This window comes from Carassius auratus, unplaced genomic scaffold (assembly GCF_003368295.1).
Source record: "Carassius auratus strain Wakin unplaced genomic scaffold, ASM336829v1 scaf_tig00003633, whole genome shotgun sequence".
NCBI lineage: Eukaryota > Metazoa > Chordata > Actinopteri > Cypriniformes > Cyprinidae > Carassius > Carassius auratus.
In genome coordinates, this window is record NW_020523535.1 from 793207 (window position 1) to 810755 (window position 17549).

A 17549-nucleotide genomic window follows, 5' to 3' on the forward strand; every position below is an offset into this window, starting at 1 on the left:
GCATGCGCAGTATCATCAGTTCATCGGTTCTCAAATCGGACGCCTCCGAAAGAAACGGTTTTCGGTTCAGTGTACTGGTGATCCGAAAACCGATGCAACCGACTACCAGAGACAGCAGCAGCAACCAACAGATGCTGCACAGCTCAGCATTGCAGGATTTGCAAGACCAGAACTGACCAAACAAGCAATGCAACTTTATGATGCAAGTTCTCCAAGACAACAAGAAATTCATAATGTCATCATTAAGGATCTCCTCATTGGCTGCACTTTACCTCTGTCAAATGTGGGGGAGAGGCATTAAATAACTGAAATGTCATCTTTAACTGGAGGACAATATAGTGTGATACAATAATAAAATAGGTTCATTTGTATTTTCATGCACTTGTAATATAATAAAACCTTTGAAACCTTTTTTGATAGGAAACTAGTTCTGTTGACATAAAATAAAAATGTTCAATGGCAATGACTAGATGTAACAGTGGTATTTTTTTATTACATTTTTATATTGCCATTGGTTTAATGGGTTGAAAGGTTAAAATATTAATAGAATGTAAAAATTCACAATACCAATTTATAATCTTTTTTTAATTTAATTACTTTCTGGACTCGGGCGGACTCGACTCGGACTCGGCCTTTAAGAACTCGGACTTGAGTCCAACTCGACCCCTTTTGGACTCGGACTCGGACTTGGACTCGATGTTTGTGGACTTGGTCTTGACTCGTACTCGACAAAGGTGGACTCGGACCCAACTCTATACATTACACTCCCCCCAACTACAATTCCTTACGGCCTGAGACTCAAATTCAAAACCTTTGGATTACGAGTCCGAATCTCAAACCATTCGGCCACAACTACCCTTCCCCCAACTCAACTATAAGATCTTCAGATGAGAAAAGCTATAAAAGAATGGAAAGACGGTCTCAGTGAAGGTGGTTGTGAACGTGTATAGTTTAGTGTTAGATACAGGATCAGAAAAAGACACCGTTCCTTTGTCGAAGTCCAGCTGAACTCTCACCCGCTCCAGCTGTTGTTCGACAGGAAAACCAGACTCTTCAAACAGTCTGTGCTGCACACTCCACACACCCCTGTCAAAGAAATCATAACCCTTCCTCTGGTTTGATGCCGTGGTTACTCCAAGGCCCCAGGACGAGCTCTCTTTGACGTCCACGTCCCAGCAGTGCGTTCCTGAGTTAAACCCCTCTGAACCCAGAACGCAGGAGTGCTCGTCGAATCTCTCTGGATTATTAGGAAGCGCTTGACTGTTGGTGCTGCACACCAGACTGGTCAGATCATCAGACAAGAGGAGACCTGGATAAGCAGTGTTGGGATCCAGAATCACAGGAGCTGTTGAGACACAACCAACAGCTGCTTTCATTCATATAAAAGATCAGATCTCGGACGATGACCTCAGAATCACTTTTCTGAAGACTCACTGTTTTGGACGACGTCTTGCATCTTCTTCCAGGCTCTGAATGGCAGGTTTCCCAGGTAATGTGCCACGTCTATCAAAGCTCCAGAAGCCAGCTGTGGATCCGACCGAAAGCTCTGGACTCTGGAGGAACATTCAGAAGTCAGAACTGTAGCGGCTTTGTGACGTGTTCAGAAACAGAGACACGAGGGAAGAGAACAGATCACTCACCTCTCCATCGCATCCGGAAAGTTCTGGCAAACAAACAGAAAATGTGTTATCTCTTCCAATAATCAATAACTGAATCAGTGATCAATCAATCAATGAATACCATTTTCTGAAACCAGACCTTTAGAAACAACACTTGATTGGCATTCATCATCTTCTCCAAGTCTGTGATTGTGTGTGAAAGAGCTGAGATGTGTCTGTTGATCTCCTCAAACTTCTCCTGCATCATCTGATTCTTCCGCTCTTTTTCCTCCCTCAGCGCGGTGAGTGCAATCTCTTCTTCATCTCTGAGAAACTGATGGAGCTTCTCAAACTCCAGGTTAATTTGACGCTCCGTGCGCTCCGACTGACACTGAAATTAAACCAGATTCACTTTGATCATTTACATCCGAGTGTGAACAAGTGTGCATTCTATTAAATGCATCCTTGTAGTGTACTTCAAATCTTACAAATGTATTTTTAAATTGTACAATATGTATAATATTATTTAAATAAAGTGTATTATAATGCCAAAAAAATTTATATAATTTTTATAATGTCGAAATAGACGTTTTACTTTAAAGTAATAAGTTACTTTAAAGTAAAAATTTTATCATTAGATTTTAATCAAGTTTTGTCATTCTTTTTAAAGAAGTACATTCATTTTGATGTGTTGACTAACATACTAAAGTAGAATTTAAAAACATGTATTTGAAAACTTATTAACTTATATTCTTAATTCTAATGCACTGCATTCTAAATAATTATATAAATTGATTTTAATATATTCTAAAATTTCCTGAAGAAAGTTGAAAGTTCATGACCATGGGGTTAATGAAAAAAAAAACTAAATTTACCAAAAATGTACACTAAATCAGAAATTACTGTAAATGGAATTTGTTACATTAATATTAAAAATCATAATTGTGTGTATATACACCTTACAGCTTTAATGAAAATGTATTTGACTTGCTGTGTATCCTCACCTGAATGTGTTGAAATATTTTCACACACTCTTCTTTGATTTTCTCTCGGTGTTTAAGTTTTTCTTGTAAGGATTTCAGCTCTTCCTAGAATTGCATAAAATACAATATAACAAGAGAATACAGTCATATGTGAATAAATGCTGAGTGCATGAATGTGATGTTATCTGTACTTCACTATTTCGTTATTTACTGAAAGAGGACGCATTTGTCCTACCTTGTGAGATGAAACTACTTCACTGATGGGTCTGAACGTGTGATTGAGGTGTTTCTGTGAGTCTCTGCACACTACACACACAGGCTGTTTGTCCTCCAGACAGAAGAGCTTGAGTATCTCACCGTGTAAACTGCAGAGCTCCTCATTTCTTTCCTTCTTCAGAAATGACTCACACAAGTTTTTTAACACAAGATTACATGGAGGATCATCCCTTGAGGATCTTCTCCAGCAGACAGGACACTCCCGAGTGGTCTTGGTTAACCAGAACTGTTGAAGACACTCTTTACAGAAACTGTGACTACATGACAGAAGAACGGGAGCCCTGAAGATCTCACAGCAAACCGGACACGAAATGTCCTTTACAGAGAAAGAATCCATTTTCACTGTTTGAGAAAGAGCTCCAGCAAACTAGATTTCACGTTCACTTTCTGAAGGCTTTCAAAAACACCCAGGAGAATCACACAGATGGTGTTAACGCTTTTATCGCGACATTGAGAAAAGACAAGCTGAGATAGTTATAAGTCCGTGCCAGGGTCTCTCGTCACCTTTGGGTGTTAAAAACAATGTACGACGACATTATCAGATTATTTTCCCGTGACGAAGCTTGACGTGGCTTCCTTTTGTTTTGAAGCACGGAGTCAGGGAGGGACACATGGAGCCAAAAGCGTTTCACTTTCGTTGCAGCCTGACAGAACCGCTTTTGACAGGGAGCCAGAGTTGCTGTATTAAACATCGAGTCTTTTCAGTGCGTGAAGGTGAAAAAAAGAAGTGCCGCCAACCCCTTATTTATGTATTTGTATTTAATAATTCTCTGTGTTTGTTTTGGCGCAGCTGTGCATTATCTCATGTTAAAATTTAATTCAAAGACTGCAATTAAAGGGCCGGGGTCATATGATGCTATTTCAATTTTTCCTTTCTCTTTGGAGTGTTACAAGCTCTTGGTGCATGAAGAAGATCTGTTAAGTTGGAAAGACTAAAGTCTCAAATCCAAAGAGTTATTCTTTATCAAAGTTAAGACTCAGCCACACCCCCCTAAAACACCTCGTTTAAACACGCCCCCACATGTCTACGTCACTATGTGAAAATATTTGCATAATGCCACGCAAATGTTCACACAAAGGAAAGACCCTTGGTTTCAGTAACCGCTGTTAGTGTTGAAGCAGTCTTGTCAGGGAGATGCTGTGTGTATCTAGGAGAAAGCAAAAGCACTTTATTTGTTCTTCTGAAACTAGATGTATTTAAGAATATTTAAGATTACTTTCAACAGAACAGCAACGACAACCATTTTGTGAACCTTTAGAGAAGGTAATTCTGACTTTGCTACTACAATCTGGCGCTTCTGAATCAGCTACTGTAAGCAATGTGTTTTGTTATTAGTTTAGTATTTACTATTGACTGTTCAAATGTGGAGTTTTGTGCATCTTGTGTGTGTGTGTGTGTGTGTGTGTGTGTGTGTGAGAGAGAGAGAGAGAGAGAGAGAGAGGATCACACAGAGTCGTCTTAACCGTCCATGGCTTGTGTACTGCAAACACATCCAATCATCATCACTGTGTCTGTCACATGACTCTGTTCCACTTTCAGGCTTGATGGTTAAACTAAGGACATTATTAACTGTCTTCACATTTATTTTGAAAGAAGAAACTCGCTATTATGTAAGGGGCATTACATTTCTGACAAGTGCTTGTGGTGTTCAGCCAATCACAATACACTGGGTCAGTTGGTCAATCAGAGCAGACTGCATTTAACAGAAGGAGGGACTTTGTAGAAAACCACAAGTTTGAAAGAGACAGAGGACCAACGATAATGTACAGTGTTTGAAAAATAATGTTTTTTGAACATTACATGTCGACGTATTCTGTTACACCAAATAATGATCTTTAATACATGCTATATATTTAAAGTGGGCTATACTTAATCCGCGACAATATTATGACTCCGACAAACCAAGACATGATAGGCCTATTGATTTAAATAAGTAAAAGGTCCAGATCATTATTGCAGTGGTTTAAATGTTTCTTGTATGTGTTTGACAGCATTCGTTTAAGACCCTAACTAATACAGTGAGAAGCTTTTCATTCATCATAAAACAACCATATTAGATGTTCCCACATCCAGGATGACAACACTATTGTGAAAGAGTGATTCAGTGTATTCACTCTAAAAAAAGAGGTAAGAATAGGGCTCAGTGTAGTTTATTTAGTTGAATTTTTGCATTATCAAAACTAAACACCACACCACAATCACAGCTAAAGGTTTATATATTATGTAAATAATTTCTGCGAGCAGACTGAATATAGCAACTTGAAAACAGACAAAACAGAAAAGCGATGAAATGTCAGGTTAGGCCAAGCTGTCATGTTTTAAACGTTAAAAGAAAAACTATAAAATGTATTAAATCAGCCTATAATATTTGCTGACTTGATATTTTATGTGTTTCCTTATGTGCACAGAGTTATTACTTGATGAATTGTATCTGGAGAACTAGTGTGTTCTGAAAGAGTTGCATGACAGGTTCTGATTGTGAGTTAAAGGGAGTTTCCAGCAGCTTCGTTCTCGCGTTGGTGTGGCTCAGTGGTTACTTCCGAATTCAAGCGAACTCCCCTCTCATGTCCGCTGGGACACCGCGAGCAGAGATCGAACCTCGGGCACTGTCCAACGTTTTCTTGTTTAATGCCATGAGGTCTTGCTCTTTTGTCAGTCAGTGATTTTTAATCATCTAAAAGACGATTAGGCTTCGGTATCAAACTTAAATCTCAGTATGTCTTCACTTTTATGTCTTAGCATTTTAAGAAGTTTAATGTTTTTACTTTTTAATTTATAAATTCAAACTAAGACGTAAGACTTAGTTTCTATAAACGAATATGGTTCTATTGTTATTTCTACTATATTTATGAGAAGCAGTACAGATTAGATTTAATTCCAGTAGTTTCACTGCTCGTTGTTGTGAGACCCAGACATGAACAGCAGATGGAGCTCAAAGATCATTTTAACACTCCAGACATCTGAAGCTCTCGTACAATCATACCTGTAATGAACGGATAGTTTTAATATGTTAACATTTCCCACATTTATCATCTTACTGGTAGGCTATTTATACCCCTTCATTTATAAGTTATTGATTTAACTTGGAGTTTCCATATGGCAAGAATTAATTTCTACTCATTTCCTTGTTATTCTAAAGAATATACAGGTCCTTCTCAAAAAATTAGCATATTGTGATAAAAGTTCATTATTTTCCATAATGTAATGATAAAAATGTAACTTTCATATATTTTAGATTCATTGCACACCAACTGAAATATTTCAGGTCTTTTATTGTTTTAATACTGATGATTTTGGCATACAGCTCATGAAAACCCAAAATTCCTATCTCAAAAAATCAGCATATCATGAAAAGGTTCTCTAAACGAGCTAAACGCCTGTGCACGGTGGCTCTGGATGTTTCTACTCCAGACTCAGTCCACTGCTTCCGCAGGTTCCCCAAGGTCTGGAATCGGTCCTTCTCCACAATCTTCCTCAGGATCCGGTCACCTCTTCTCGTTGTGCAGCGTGTTTTGCCACACTTTTTCCTTCCCACAGACTTCCCTCCGAGGTTCCTTGATACAGCACTCTGGGAACAGCCTATTCATTCCGAAATTTCTTTCTGTGTCTTACCCTCTCGCTTGAGGGTGTCAATGATGGCCTTCTGGACAGCAGTCAGGTCAGCAGTCTTACCCATGATTGCGGTTTTGAGTAATGAACCAGGGTGGGAGTTTTTAAAAGCCTCAGGAATCTTTTGCAGGTGTTTAGAGTTAATTAGTTGATTCAGATGATTAGGTTAATAGCTCGTTTAGAGAACCTTTTCATGATATGCTAATTTTTTGAGATAGGAATTTTCATGAGCTGTATGCCAAAATCATCAGTATTAAAACAATAAAAGATCTGAAATATTTCAGTTGGTGTGCAATGAATCTAAAATATATGAAAGTAAATTTTTTATCATTACATTATGGAAAATAATGAACTTTTATCACAATATGCTATTTTTTTAGAAGGGCCTATATAAGGGCCTATATATATTAAGAATAACTGAGGACCTCAGAAAATCAGAAAACACAGTGGACCAACACCAGCAGATGACATGGCACCCCAAACCATCACTGACTGTGGAAACTTTTCACTGGACCTCAAGGAACGTGGATTGTGTGCCTCTCCTCTCTTCCTCCAGACTCTGGGACCCTGTTATCCAAAGGAAATGCAAAATTTACTTTCATCAGAGCACGTAACTGTGGACCACTCTGCATCAGTCCAGTCCTTTTTGAAGCGAGACTCTTCTGACGCCGTCTGTTGTTCAAGAGAGGCGTGACATAAGGAATTCGAAGCTGAAACCCATGTCTTCCATACGTCTGTGTGTAGTGGTTCTTGAAGCACTGGCTCCAGCTGCAGTCCACTCTTTGTAAATCTCCCCCACATTTTTTAATGTGTTTTGTTTCACAATCCTCCCCAGGGTGCGGTTATCCCTATTGCTTGTACACTTTTTTTTTCTACCACATCTTTTCCTTCCCTTTGCCTCTCTATTAATGTGCTTGGACACAGAGCTCCGTGAACAGCCAGCCTCTTTTGCAGTGACCTTTTGTGTCTTGACCTCCTTGTGCAAGGTGTCAATGGTCGTCTTTTGGACAACTGTCAATTCAGCAGTCTTCCCCATGATTGTGTAGCCTACAGAACTAGACTGAGACCATTTAAAGGCCTTTGCAGGTGTTTTAAGTTAATAAGCTGATTAAAGTGTGGCTCCAGGTGTCTTCAATATGGAACCTTTTCACAATATTCAAATTTTATTAGATACTGAATTTGTGATTTTCCTTAGTTGTCAGTTATAATTATCAAAATTAAAAGAAATAAACATTTGAAATATATCAGTCTATGTGATGAATGAATGAACAAGTTTAACTTTTTGAAAGAAATTAGTGAAATAAATCAACTTTTTGATGGTATTCTAATTATATGACCAGCACCTGTATATATGTGGGAATTAAGTATCATTAACAATCTTAGCATTTATTAAACCAGCTTAATATTAATGTATTATGTTGTATAATTATAAAAAAGTTATATAATTTATAAATATAATATTGGTTGTTAATTCATGTTTGTAATATTAATGTTATACAACTTAAAATATATATTAGAAATATTATTTTTATTTATACATTACATACTACACATTAACATAAACCTAGATCAGAAATGCTGTATAAGCACTTTTAAATAATATTAATGGATTACAATGTATTTTAAGTATTGCCATATATAACCCATTAACACTTAAAAAAAAAATTCAATGAAATGAAGCAAGAATGCATTAAATGGATGAAAACTAACAGTAAAGAAATTTTTATTACAAAAGATGTTGATTTAAAATGAATGTCATACTTTTGAACTTTTTATTAATCAAAAAGTCCTGAAGAGCAAAATTTATCAGTGATAATTGTAAAAGGTAAAGGCAACATTAATAAATGTTTCTTAGGCAGCATGTCAGAATGATTTCTGAAGGATCATGTGACACTGAAGACTGGAGTAATGATGCTGAAAATACAGCTTTGATCACAGAAATAAATTACACTTTACAATATACGTAAAAAGAAAACTGTTCTCTAAAACTGTAATAACATTTCACAATATTACAGTTTTTAATCATAATATTGCAGCCTCGGTCAGCAGAACAGACTTTGAACACTAGTGCAGGTGCATCCAGATCTGGTCTTACACGTCAAGCAGCACAAAGCTTCATCATTTGATCTGTAACATGAATCAAGGAGTCGTAGCAGTCGAACACGCTGCTGAATAACTCATAAGCATAATCTTCCGGAAATACCCGAGGCATTAATGCTGCTAAGATGTTGTGAAATTGCTAATAACCCAGGTCAATTTATTTGATTCAAAAGGAAGTTAAAGCAGCCATGAATCTGCTAATCCCAGCCCAAAAGAACAGAGGATTTGTCCAGAGAAACAGTCGTGCCATTCTCACTGGCATAGAACATGGGCAAGAGTTTGTGGGCACATTCATAAAAACTTCTCTGGCTCCCATTTGCTTTCTCACCTGAATAGAAAATACGCTTTTTTTTTGACTGATTAGCATGACACAGTAGAGTTAATATTAAAATCCAAGTTAAGCAGCAGTGTTTGGTCTTCTGAGGCCCATTAAGCGGATCATTTTTATTATTTATTGCCTTCATTGTTAGAATGAATGAATGAATGAGAGGACAAGTGCAGTGTTTCCAAAACACCTACCTCATTTTTCTGAGGATTGGGGCTAAAAAAAACAACAACCCTGAATCCCAAATTATTATTTTTTTTTATAAAAACCCTGAATTATTATATATTAAAATGATCATACAAATACCAACACTTTCGTCATCTAAAACAGTTTTTTAATAAAAAGAGTGGAAAAAATCCACAGATATTTAGAAAACATTTAATCTCTGCAAAGTTAAATTACAAACATAATCTACATCTTTACACTCTGTTGAAGTCCGTTCAGGAGTCGTCGGAGAAGACTTGACCCATGACAGCCAGTTTGGCACTGAAGGGCTGTGTGGGGCAGGAGAGCGCCCGAGCTGTCCTCCTCTCTCCCGGCTTCAGGGCGATGCTCTCTTGCGGCTCCTCTGATTGGTCCGCTGCAGGCCTGAGTGGTTGGGACAGGCTGATGAGTGTGTCCTGTAGCTCCCTGCGCTCGCTCTGGTATCGGCTGCAGCAGTGGAGCGCGGCGGGGTCCAGCGGATGAGCCTCCGTGTTAAACACATATCCGCCTGCGCTGAGTATGCAGTCGCCCTGCAGGCCGCCCAGCTCGAACTCTGTGCCCGTGTTATGAAGGAAGTTTTCAGGATCGAAGAGGAGGTAGAGGTATTTAATGGTCTCGGCCAGGAAGAAGGACTCCATGCGGTTGTCCAACTTGTGGTCCCTTACATCCTTCACCTGAAACGAAAGGATGAGTACGTTTAGCAACTGGTCACAGATGCTTTATGAAGTGTAGCCCTGAGACACTCACAGTAGCAAAACCACAGTTCACCCGGCTGATTTTGTCAATCGACTCGACCGCATCCCGGCCAAGCTGCATGAATGTGGGGTCACCGGTGGCCTTATACAGATACATGGCGCTCTCGATCAACTCTGTGCAGCACAAACACACACACACAGAGGGGTTACTTCAGTTTCATTCAGTCATATAAATAACACCATTTCACAGCATTCAACAATGCCTTACGAAAATGTGAGCGTGCAGAACTCATTATTAGGGTATTGCTATAGTCACTGTTTCTGGTTACTGTGGTGTTTTAGAGGCTGTGTTCTAAATGATACGAGCAATAGTTACAATGAAGCTTGCTACATCTAAATCTGTGCATTTTATAATAGTTCAGGAACGTGCAACGAGGGTCTAATCACGGTGTTTTTCGGATACCTGGTCGCAGAGGGTATCCCTCTCGTTTGTCCACGGTGTAACCTTGAGGAATGCTGTAGAACTCCGGGAGTCCTCCGAACTGATGCCACACACTGTAGTAATTATGGAAGGTCTTTGTGGCACTGGAAATATCACCTATCAAACTCTGATATTGCATAAACACGTGTGCATTACTCTTTACTCTCAGATGCATGTATATTACATATATATATTTATAACAGAAGACTTGAAACTAGTCAAACTGGTGCTTTCCCTTTGTCTTGTGACACACTGGACGAGTGTATGGTGTCAGATCTGCTTCCTCACCTGCAGTCCAGGCCAGAACGCCTCCAGAGACTGAAACACAGGCATTGAGACGGTCCCCTTATGCATCTGCACCCACAGATACCAATCATCAAACTTAGTGTAGTTCTTTATGGACTTATCAAATTCTGCAACACACATTTGAAAGTTGATAATGCTTTCACGCAGGCGAGATAAAGAAAGATAAACAGCAGTTATGACGAGCTATTCTTATCGAAACGAATAGCAACTCGGGTATCAATGATGTAACACAGCTGCAGGTATTGCTTTACTGATATGTCAGTGTTTACCGTGAAACATTGCCAGCAGCTCCTCATCTTGCAGCATGATGGCCCCCTTTACCAGATACTCGAAGTATGAGTCCACTCCCGCCCCGATCCCTGCGTCCTGAGCCACCCACTTAGAGGTTATGACATCTATATGGTTGCCCACCTGAAGAAAAACGAGAAGGTTATGTGAGAACACGAACTCTGGATGTTGGAGCCAGATACATCATTTCAAAACTAGAAACTTATTTTCCCATATTTGACAACTTATAATTTGTTTTACAATCCAACTGTTAGCTATATATACTATGTCATCATGTTACTAAATAATAATTGCTATTTCATACAGTGTAGGACACCTGGGCTCATATAAATATGTTGGCATGTGTGTGTGAACAGTGTTACTCACTGTTGGGATAATTAATAGACTGTTTTCAGTGAACTCAGGGATAACTGGGTGTATAAAGCAGAATCTGAATCATGAGCATTTGGTCAAAGCTTTTCAGAAGAGACATTTCAGAGTGGATTACTACTGGCTGGCTGCGGTCAGCAGGACTGCTGGGTACATGCAGGTAATTCAGGAAAAATTACATCCACACACTGTGCATCACAGAACAAGTGTTTAATACTGGATTCTGTTAAAGGAATAGTTTGCAAAAAATTTAAGTTTGCAGAAATATGTGCTCATTCTCAGGCCATTCAAGATGTAGATGAGTGTGTTGCTTCATCAGAACAGATTTAGGGAAATTTAGCTTTGCATCACCAGTGGATCCTCTACAGTGAATGGGTGCCGTCAGAATTAGAGTCCAAAAAGCTGATGAAAACATCACAATAATCCACAGTCCACACCACCTTTCTGAAGCAAAAAGCTGTATGCTTGTAAGAAACAAATCCATCATTAAGATGTCTTAAGTTAAAAACTATTACTTCTGTCTAATATACAAAACATAATATTTCCTTCTCCAGTGAAAAAGTCATCTGGTCTGAATCAGGTGAGAAATATGCACAAATCAAGCACGGTTTACAAGCAAAAACGAACCATAACACTTCTAAACAAATATGATGGTGGATTTTGATGTGAGAAGACAACAGGGGATGTACTTTTTCCACTGGAGGAAGTGTTATTATGGATTATAGGTAATATTTTAATTAAGTTAAAATGCCTTGATGGATTTGTTTCTTACAAACATGCTGCTTTTCACTTCTCAAGACATTAACTGATGGACTGGAGTGATGTGGATTGTTTGTGGATTATCGTGATGTTTTTATCATCATTTAACAGAACAGAGTACATTTCACTAGGAAGTGCAAGATCCCGGCAACACACAGTTACTTGTGGGGTCCCTCAGGGGTCAGTCCTTGGCCCCATTCTCTTGATCATTTACATGATCCCTCTTGGCCATGTCATTAGCCGCTACTGAGTCTCATTTTACTGCTATGCTGATGACACACAATGTACATGAAAACTTCACCAACCTCATCTTCATCTTCAGCTCTCACTGCCTGTCTGGAGGAGATAAGGGTGTGGATGAAGCACAACTTCCTCCAGCTAAACAGCTCTAAAACTGAAGCAATTCTTGTTGGCACACCACGTCAAACCCATTCTTCCTCCATTACTGGTATAACTAATCTCTGATCATGTCATTCCCCTCTCCACAACTGTCACCAATCTTGGCGTAAGATTTGATACACAACTCAGCTTCGAAGCCCATATCAAAAACCTCTGTAAGACATCTTTCTACCATCTCAGAAATATTGCAAAACTCCGTCCAATGTTAACCTTAGCAGATGCTGAAAAACTGGTCCACGCTTTGTCTCCTCCAGACTGGATTACTGTGACGCACTTCTCATTGGGATCCCTAACAAAAGCTTGCAGAGATTGCAGTATGTTCAGAATAGTGCTGCTAGGATCCTGATGAGAGTTCGAAAATATGATCACATCACACCCTTTCTCCATTCACTTCACTGGCTTCCTGTTTCCACCAGGATTGAATAGAAGATCTCCCTCTAACCTACCAGTGTATCTATGGAAATGCCCCCCACCCCCCCATCTGAAAGAACTACTCACACCTCCCACTACTTCTCGATCACTCCGCTCAACAAATTTAAACCGCCTCCTTCTCCCCAAGACAAAGCTCAGCATTATGGGTGATCGTTCTGTTCTGTCGCTCCTCAGATTTGGAATGCCTTTCCCGACCATCTGAGGGCACCTCAAACTATTGAGACTTTTAAAAAACGACTAAAAACATTTATTTTTAGGAGAACTAATGACTTTTAACTATTAAACCTTTTAGTATTTTATCTTTTCTAATTGATCTTATTTGTAGCACTTTGAAATTTGTTTCAAATGTAAAGTGCTTTACAAATAAAATGTATTATTATTATGTTATTATTATCAGCTGTTTGGACTTTCATTCTGACGGCACCCATTCACTGCAGAGGATCCACTGGTGAACAAGTGATGTAATGCTACATATCTTCAAATCTGTTCTGATGAAGAAACAAACTCATCTTGGATGGTTTAAGAGCTAGAACGATTTCAGCAAATTTAATATTTCACATTGTGGAGTTTAAACCAAAGAATATTACTATTCACTACACTGGCATCATGATTGTCCCACAAACGTCTTGATCCAGATCAGAAGGTTTTACCAGGCCGAGATTGGAGCGTGTTCTCCATAAGGCCCGGAGAGCTTTGCGAGCCACGTTCTCAAACACAGGGTCTCCGGTCAGTCGGCTGAGGGAGGAGAACTCCAGGATGAAGGTGCCCACTCCAGCAGTGCAGGTGACCGGGGTCTCGCCGGGGTTCACCCCCCTCAGCAGGTTCACCGTCCCGTACGGCATCCCCGTAGGGGTCTGGAAAGCTGAGAGGAGACAGAATAGATCAAACTGACAGTATTGATGATCTTTAAAAGACTACTTCATATACAGCATGCCCGATTAGGATTAGTGAATCATTAACCATACACTCTTAAAAATAAAGGTTCTTTATCATCTTGCATGTTTTCCTACCCATAATGCATTGGGCTCAGACAGACAATATATAAGTGGGGACACAATGATGCATGATCTGTAGTTTTGTAACAAACATACTAAATGTTTCAGACAGCAATGTGTCTGAACTCTGAAGCATATGTTAGCTCCCTCACCAGGCAGCAGTTTGCGGGCCGCGTCCTCTGCCATGCGCAGGAGGGGTCCGGAGCAGGGCCAGCCCTCCTCCACATCCATCCCGGCACGCTTGGAGAGCAGATGAGCCGAGAGGAGCCCACCGACCACTGGAGAGGAGCGACCGGAACATCAGCACATACAGGCCAGGATTACAGGATAAGAGAGTTTCTCAAAAACACGTCCCGGTCATGTTTCACCCCAAAATCAAAAGAAAAACTATGAGAAATTCTGTATTGCATTGTGCATTTATATTAATGACAATAATGCACATTAGCAGTGACTATGCAAAAAAATGACTATTTAATAAAAAGAATATACAGATATATGACTTCACCTCGTATATTCGTCTCAAACACAGACGCATTTACATCGGTGTCTAAATCGACCGTGTCCTGGAGCAGAGTGGCCACGCGCTGGAACTCAGTGTGGTTTCCCAATACCTGCGATCAGAGAGGAAACATATTCGATACGCTGCACGACATGAAACCATCTTGTTGAATTAACTTTCATACCAGCAATGTGTCCAGCGCATCAATGAGTGTGAGGGAGAAACTGAAGGAAACAAACAGAGAGGTCATAATGAGAGAATATGACCTCTTACTGTATATGAGAAATAATATATTACAGGGTGAACTCAATTGTTCATATGCTTTTGCTCGATTCCACAGTAAGAAACGGGAGTGAATAATGCATATAGATGTACTGAACAAGTTAAGATACCCAGAAGCGGTCGTGTTTGACTACCCGATGTGCTTTAGTTAAAGATGAGAAGAGTGTGTGGAAGTGTTTGTGCTGTACCTGCCCCAGGTGTCCTGTCCATCACACGTCAGTGGCCTCAGCTCATCATAGGGATATGCTTTCTCCAAGTAGCTGTTGTATGCATGATAAAACATGGACTTTATTCTGTCCCTGTTAAGACAAGTAAAACAAACAGCAAATTCTAAACAGTATTAGACAGACCTGATTAGCAATATACTTCAGACGTGTCAGGCATTATTATAAGCTACAGGTGACTAGTGCAGATCACACACTAATATATATTTACACATGATCATATGACAAAGCTGACTGACTGGGAGTAAAATATTTGTTTGTGTTTGTTAGAGCAGCTGAAAAATACAACTAACTCCATACGGCACCCTGATCATCTGACCTACTTATTACACGTCAATAATAAACGCTGAATTTGTCATATGATACATAAATCTTACCTGTAATGGGACATGTCCTGCTCAGTAAAATCTGTGCCTTTAACATGACTGAGGATGGGAGACAGGTATGTGGCGCAAAAAACGGCGGAGAAAAGGAAAGTAAGCATGAAGTAACGAGATGTGAGCAGAGGCAAACAATACAACAATTTCAAGCGACATGGATATGCACAAATAATACTACAAACAAACAGTGGCAATAGGAAGTGCACGTACTGCGCATGCGTGTGAGTGAGTGCTGACGTGCACGTCGCTCGCGCTGTCGGGTTTAAAATAAAAGCCGGTTGAGACGATAAAAGTCCTCGGAAATAAAATACAATACAGATGTAAAAAGACGCATTTCACCATTTGTCTTTTTCAGAATCTTTTATTAATTTATTTTTTTTAAATCTTCCTACAGAAAAAAGTGGACGTATAGAAGGAATGAACAAAACAAGACAAATCAGCAGCACTTAAGCAGCAAATTGATGTCTGACAGTTTCCAAAATAGCATCTATTACTATCCAATAAAACTTCAAACAAAGTGATTCAGACAAATAAGCACCATTTTCTACCCAACACAGGTTTTAAACGCTGAATCCGCTGAAAAGGTAGGAGATATGTTACTGAGAACGTTTATTTTGAGTAATTATGTTGTGAATGTACAAGTATTAGCGTTAGAACCATGAGAACATGAATAATGTTGTCAACTTTAAATGATTAGAGTTGTAGTTTTGTCTCAATGTGCAGCACCAGATGTGAGTGTCCATGTGTGCATCTAACGGTGCATGTAACTGTTTAACATGAATAGCTTTTAAACTCGCTCAACACAAAACATATGTAGTGCTATCAAATAAAAGATATACAATCAGAAGTAGAAACGTATAACCGTCGAGTTTCTGACGTGTTTGACAGCTTATCCTTTTTCTGAAAGAGTATTATACAAAACACTAGGTGTTTCTTTTTTATTAAAAAGTGAAAGTGAATAAATAAGGATAAAGGGAAAGTTAATGTGCATAATGTTTTAAATAAAGTGTAGTGGAGCTGAACTGAGACCTGTGTATGCTGTAATTTAATAAGCGGTAACACTCAGCAGCCTCTGCCAGCAGTTTATAAGCATCCCCATCATTTTCATTCTCCTCCGCTGTCTTGCTTCTCCTTTCTTCCTTGGTTTGCAAGATGCTTTTTTCCGTCTACTTGCCTGAGAAACAATACATATTTCTACATCATGTTAAATCCTCTCTTTATGTCAGATTATCATAATTATTCAGAGGAACTCGAGTTTGATTATTTAATTCAAAAACAAATAAATACATTTCTAGATCATTTCATCCAGTTCATTACAGGTTATAAGTATTAAGATGAAGTTCGTTTTGATTATTCAGTCAACAAACAAAAGCAAAGAGATGAATATTATACCAGTCGCTCAGGTTTGCGGCAGCTCCGTGTGATGAGCTGCTCCATCTGTCCCACCACCTTCGTCATCAGATCTGCATGCTGCTGTCTTTTGCTTTCACTCAAGCAGCTGAAGATCTGGGTCATATTATAGATATATCGTAGGATACGGTGAACCTACCAGCAAAACACACTGTGTCGATTATCAAGACACCACCAAACAGAGAACAGCTCAGTGACAACTGTCTCTGGAAACTTTAAAGACCGAGTTGTTGTATTGAGGAAACATACATGTAGTCATGTACAGGTGGCTGTACCTTCTCAGACGGACAGTGGTCCTTTTCTTTTGACATGTCCATTGCACCAGTCAGATTCTGGCCAAGAGAGAAAAGCATTGTCATATAAAAGCACTCATACAGTTTATCTTCTGCAGGTCACCAGAAGAGGGCAGAAAGTAACCATAAACTCATGACCCATCTCACTGCACCCTGACCACTTCATACTTTAAATGGAACAAGAACTCTTATATAATCTGTTAGGTGACCAAACAGCAAGTCAGACTCATGTTAAACCATGAAGACCAGAAGTTGACCACACAGTCTGTTTGAACAGATGAACTGGGGTTATGAGATGGCACTCACCAGGCTTTGTAGCTCCACCAGGATGAGAGCCCTGTAGGTGCTGATGATGGCAGTGTAATCACAGGCACGTTTACTGTGCGCCGCTGTGAGCAGCAGCATTACGGTCACACACACAGCAGGCCTGTTCACACACTGCACACAACACATATGCAGCATCAACATTGCACTTTACACCTGCATTCAACTTCTATTCAGGCTATCTCATCCTTATTCTTATATATGAAATCTGCATCTCTATATATAAACAGGTGCTGGTCATATAATTAGAATATCATCAAGAGGTTGATTTCACTAATTCCATTCAAAAAGTGTAACTTGTATATTATATTCATTCA

General features: G+C 39.3%; 2 protein-coding genes across 3 annotated transcripts; both read right to left on the reverse strand.

Annotated features, from left to right (window-relative positions):
• Positions 1-636: 636 nt before the first annotated feature.
• Positions 637-3194, reverse strand: LOC113070282 (nuclear factor 7, brain-like). Its single transcript, XM_026243519.1, has 6 exons — positions 2817-3194; positions 2603-2686; positions 1759-1989; positions 1641-1663; positions 1435-1553; positions 637-1345 (listed from the first exon to the last, which is right to left on the reverse strand). Exons 1-6 carry the CDS (start codon positions 3192-3194, stop codon positions 873-875), a joined length of 1308 nt encoding a protein of 435 aa, XP_026099304.1. The 3' UTR covers positions 637-872.
• A 6010-nt stretch (positions 3195-9204) lies between these two features.
• Positions 9205-15437, reverse strand: LOC113070284 (ER degradation-enhancing alpha-mannosidase-like protein 2). 2 transcript variants are annotated; one of them, XM_026243522.1, is made up of 11 exons: positions 15203-15437; positions 14790-14900; positions 14504-14543; positions 14326-14431; positions 13973-14098; positions 13476-13687; positions 10848-10989; positions 10561-10685; positions 10255-10399; positions 9844-9965; positions 9205-9770 (listed from the first exon to the last, which is right to left on the reverse strand). In XM_026243522.1, exons 1-11 carry the CDS (start codon positions 15307-15309, stop codon positions 9333-9335), a joined length of 1674 nt encoding a protein of 557 aa, XP_026099307.1. In that variant the 5' UTR covers positions 15310-15437; the 3' UTR covers positions 9205-9332. The 2 variants fall into 2 exon arrangements, with proteins under 2 accessions (XP_026099307.1, XP_026099306.1); XM_026243521.1 differs by having other exon boundaries at positions 14790-14861; positions 15203-15423.
• Between the last annotated feature and the right edge of the window lie 2112 nt (positions 15438-17549).

Coding starts and splice junctions, on each gene's coding strand:
- LOC113070282 (XM_026243519.1), bottom strand. CDS start 3,194: ATGGATTCTTTCTCTGTAAAGGACATTTCGTGTCCGGTTTGCTGTGAG. Junction 1,664..1,758: donor ATCAAGTGTTGTTTCTAAAG/GTCTGGTTTCAG, acceptor TTTGTTTGCCAG/AACTTTCCGGATGCGATGGA. Junction 1,554..1,640: donor TTTCCGGATGCGATGGAGAG/GTGAGTGATCTG, acceptor ATGTTCCTCCAG/AGTCCAGAGCTTTCGGTCGG.
- LOC113070284 (XM_026243522.1), bottom strand. CDS start 15,309: ATGCTTACTTTCCTTTTCTCCGCCGTTTTTTGCGCCACATACCTGTCT. Junction 10,990..13,475: donor CACGCTCCAATCTCGGCCTG/GTAAAACCTTCT, acceptor GTTTTTCTTCAG/GTGGGCAACCATATAGATGT. Junction 9,966..10,254: donor GGGATACCCTCTGCGACCAG/GTATCCGAAAAA, acceptor TGTGCTGCACAG/AGTTGATCGAGAGCGCCATG.